This window comes from Arabidopsis lyrata, assembly GCF_000004255.2.
Source record: "Arabidopsis lyrata subsp. lyrata unplaced genomic scaffold ARALYscaffold_439, whole genome shotgun sequence".
In the NCBI taxonomy this organism is placed as follows: domain Eukaryota; kingdom Viridiplantae; phylum Streptophyta; class Magnoliopsida; order Brassicales; family Brassicaceae; genus Arabidopsis; species Arabidopsis lyrata.
In genome coordinates this window covers 3,927-7,615 of record NW_003302254.1, presented here as the reverse complement: position 1 = coordinate 7,615, position 3,689 = coordinate 3,927, and the positions used below count along the sequence as shown (strand labels likewise).

Genomic DNA, 3,689 nt, shown 5'->3' with positions numbered 1-3,689 from the left:
TTGAACAAAATTTCTGGGAAAATCTGAAAGAAATCTGTGGGAGAAGTTTCGAATAAAAAGGATTTTCTTCAGACAAGAATTACGATCTCCTAGTTACTTGTCGGAAACTCTCTCACAGCTTCTCTTGCATAGAGAGGTAACGGATCTTTAGACAGATTGAACAGTGTCTGTGCAAAGCTAAATCTCCCATTAAATAAAGACTTAATAGTTTTTAGAAATACTTACTATACAAAGGAATAATCCAATGATATTTACTCTGCCAAAGATTTTTTAGTTTATCAAAAGTGAAATAAAAAGAGGCATAATATTATGTTATCATGATATAAGATTTCACCAGAATATATTATTTACTGTATGGTTGATCTTTTGGTCAACGGTGTTTAATCACTTAAATTAACAAAAACACTCCACTAGTATTGTAATTAATACTACTACTACTACTTTACTTAGTCCAGCTTTTTGGTCTTACGTCATTTATCTGAAGAGATCGTGAGCGTTTATAAATTATTAGAGAAAACAAGAACTGTCCGATGTGCTTGGCCGCCTCTTATTGACAAGTAGTTTACTTCACTGGAGGTCAGACAGACTCAGACATCATTTTAACGTTGACTATTCTGATTGTTAACAGACGCGTGATGATTGGAGATCTGATAGGCACATTTTGTTTTTATCTTTGTTATTATAGTCTTCGTCAAGGGATACAATAATATTTTACTTCTCTTCTTGTATAATTCCATAGGATACAAATTTTCTAAATATATTTTTCTTATCTTATAGTACTACTTATCTTTTTTTTCTTTTTCTTTTTTTTTTTTTGCTGTCAAGGATGAGAACTAATTGAATGAATATCTCATTGCTTTCCAGATATATTTTAACATATATTTTGTATGCCAATTGTTAAATCACATATATTAACCATTTGTCTGAAATAAATTAAAAGTTGAGATCTCAAAATATTAAATTTAAATTCTAAAATACAGATACTTGCAACGTAAATTAGAAAAAAGGTTGGTTTAAAGGATTAGGTTTGATTGGAATTTTTGGGTTTTTGTTTTATAGTTTAGACCTCGTTAAACATAAGGTCCGAATAATATGTATTTCATATTCGTTGTTGGACTCAAAATGGTCAAAAACCATAAATAACTTCAGTTATTGAATGAATACGAATCTGATAACAGATGAGAGTAAAGAGCCATTTCGCACCGCCCTTTAATCATGGACTTGTTCGTTTTATTTAATGTGGAGGTCCTTCCGTCAAAACCAGACTAACCAGTGAGCTTCACATAAAATCCTCTTTTTTCGAACCATCACGTTGTATGCATTTATTAAATGTCGATTCTAGTTTTTAAAAATCTATCCGATACTAAACACCAATAGTACCAATCATCATGACTCATGGCCTTGTTTTAAAAAGACCCTAAGAAAGAAAAAAATGTGAATTCGGAGTTATTGAGGTTGGTAACAATGGTAAGCTGGACCGCATTGATTGAGGGACATACATTACATACAACTTGTGCCTCAAAGATTTGTTGTACAAACAATTCTTTGTGACCACAAAAAAATAAAAAGTGTTGTTGATGCAGAGAGAAACAGGCTTAATGGGCTTGCACATGTATGGGCCTTTTGTTTCTTTCGTTGGCCTAGTCTCTGGTTTGTTGTTGGAGATCAAACAAACCTTCTGTTGGCGCAAGAGGCTTCTCTCCGATAAAACTATTTGAGTATCCGGTGAAAATCAAAACCCTAAATGACAATGACGACGCCGGAGCTTACAAAGGATTCCGTGGAGGAGATACTGTGTCGCGTTCCGGCGACGAATCTGAAACGGTTACGATGTACTTGCAAACAATGGAACCGATTATTCAAAGATGATGAGAGATTCGCAAGGGAGCACTGTGATAAAGCCGCAAAGGAGGTTCTAGCTCTAATGTTGACAGAGAAGTACAGGATTAGTCCGATGAGCGTCAATCTCAATGGAGATGTTCCTTCTGTAGAGGTAAAAAGTGGGCTTAGCGTACCAGATCCGCATTTTAATAATTCATGTCAATACGATATAGCTGAAGTCTTTCACTCTATGCACCCACGAAGGCAGCCTCCGGTACGGATCACAAATCGTGGTTTGGAACCCGTTTACTGGTCAGACCAGGTGGATCGAATCCGGCAATCGTTGCAAGGAAGGCAAAATATTTGTTCTAGGATACTACTACCAAGACAAGAACAAGTCCTGCAGTAAAAGCTACAAAGTTTTGTGCTTGAGTCCTTTTGGCAATGATACAGAAATCTACGAGTTAAACTCTGATTCGTGGAGGACGATTCCTGATGGTCCAGGCTACTACATTTCAGACTCTGGCCATATGGTGTCTTTGAAGGGAAATACTTACTGGTTTGCTCGTGAGATAGCAAAACCGCATCTCGGCATATCCTTGCTCGGATTTGATTTTCAGACAGAGAAATCATCATCTTTTTGTTTGCCTCTTCCCTATCAGGGTCCACTCTATGAAATTTTGAGTCTTTCCGTCGTTAGAGAAGAGAAACTTTCCGTGTTTATACAACCCGTTTATACATCCAAGACTGAGATATGGGTGACGAGTAAGATTGATAACACCACCACCAAAGGAGCAGTTTCTTGGACCAAGGTCTTATCATTGGAAAAGAAAAGAAAAATTACGGATCTTCAAATCAAGGACCCTGATCTTCAAATTACGGATCAGGAAAAGAAAATCGTCCTGTGTTGCGAGAGATGGATGGTCATGGAAGACGAGACCAAGTCCTTCGACAAGATATTCATTCTCGGGGAGGATAATAAAGTCATTGAAGTGAGTTTTGGTGTGGGTATAACTGAAGGATGTTGGCCAGCTATTCTTAATTATGTTCCAAGTTTGGCTCGAGTTGAGCCAGCTGGGGGCAAAAGAAAAAGAGGTGACTAAACAACCTCTACATGTAACATTTGTTTCTGTGTTTTTTCTTAATTTATATTGGTCATATTCTTTGAATAATCCTCTTATCGAGCGAGCTGAAGAGGTGACTAAAATAAGCCCTACTTCATGTAATCTTTTTTGTTTTCTTTCTTTTCTATGTTTCTCTTAATTTATCTCTTTGAATAATCATGAATATAGTAGACTGAACTCAATATACCACTTGTTTTTCTCTTTCATTACTCTGTTTAGCTTCCGCTTTTGATAATTCGAGGTCAAGACGATCAGTTTGTTTCTCTGCTATGCATTTTCCTTCCCCATTTTCACCAGTTTCCTCGAGAGCAAACTGCATAAAGAGGGATTTCAATTTTCACCATTTTCTCCTGCCACTCATGAAGAAACAGAGATACTTCTTTGAAGATACTTTCAATTCAAATACTAATCCTAACCAAGATAAGCAATAGAAATTGAAAACTATACATATATTGTTTACCTCTCAAGTCCATATTGTAAATACTTGTCATAAACAGAGAACTGAAGCCGACCACCCGTTGATGAAGAAAGCATTTCAAACAGATTTTCACATATGATCACATCAGCTATAATAGGAACTGCTGGTGCGATCCGTGAGAAGGCTTCTAAACTCACTGAGATGATAAAGAAAAGATTCGTATAAGGATTGCAGAAGAAATGAGAAAAAGGAGCCTTACGCTGAGTAAAGCCTGGCTAGCAACAGCTGGGACTTCCCAGACAACCATCATGTCAAATGTTAAGCGC

At 36.5% G+C, this 3,689-nt stretch overlaps 1 protein-coding gene across 1 annotated transcript; it reads left to right on the top strand.

Moving 5' to 3' along the window:
- The first annotated feature begins 1,663 nt into the window (after positions 1–1,663).
- Positions 1,664–3,149, top strand: LOC9298556 (F-box protein ETP1). The gene is given in 2 exon segments (XM_021010144.1): positions 1,664–2,067; positions 2,069–3,149. Coding segments are annotated over 2 exon segments (1,179 nt in total). The 5' UTR covers positions 1,664–1,744; the 3' UTR covers positions 2,925–3,149.
- The last annotated feature ends 540 nt before the right edge of the window (positions 3,150–3,689 follow it).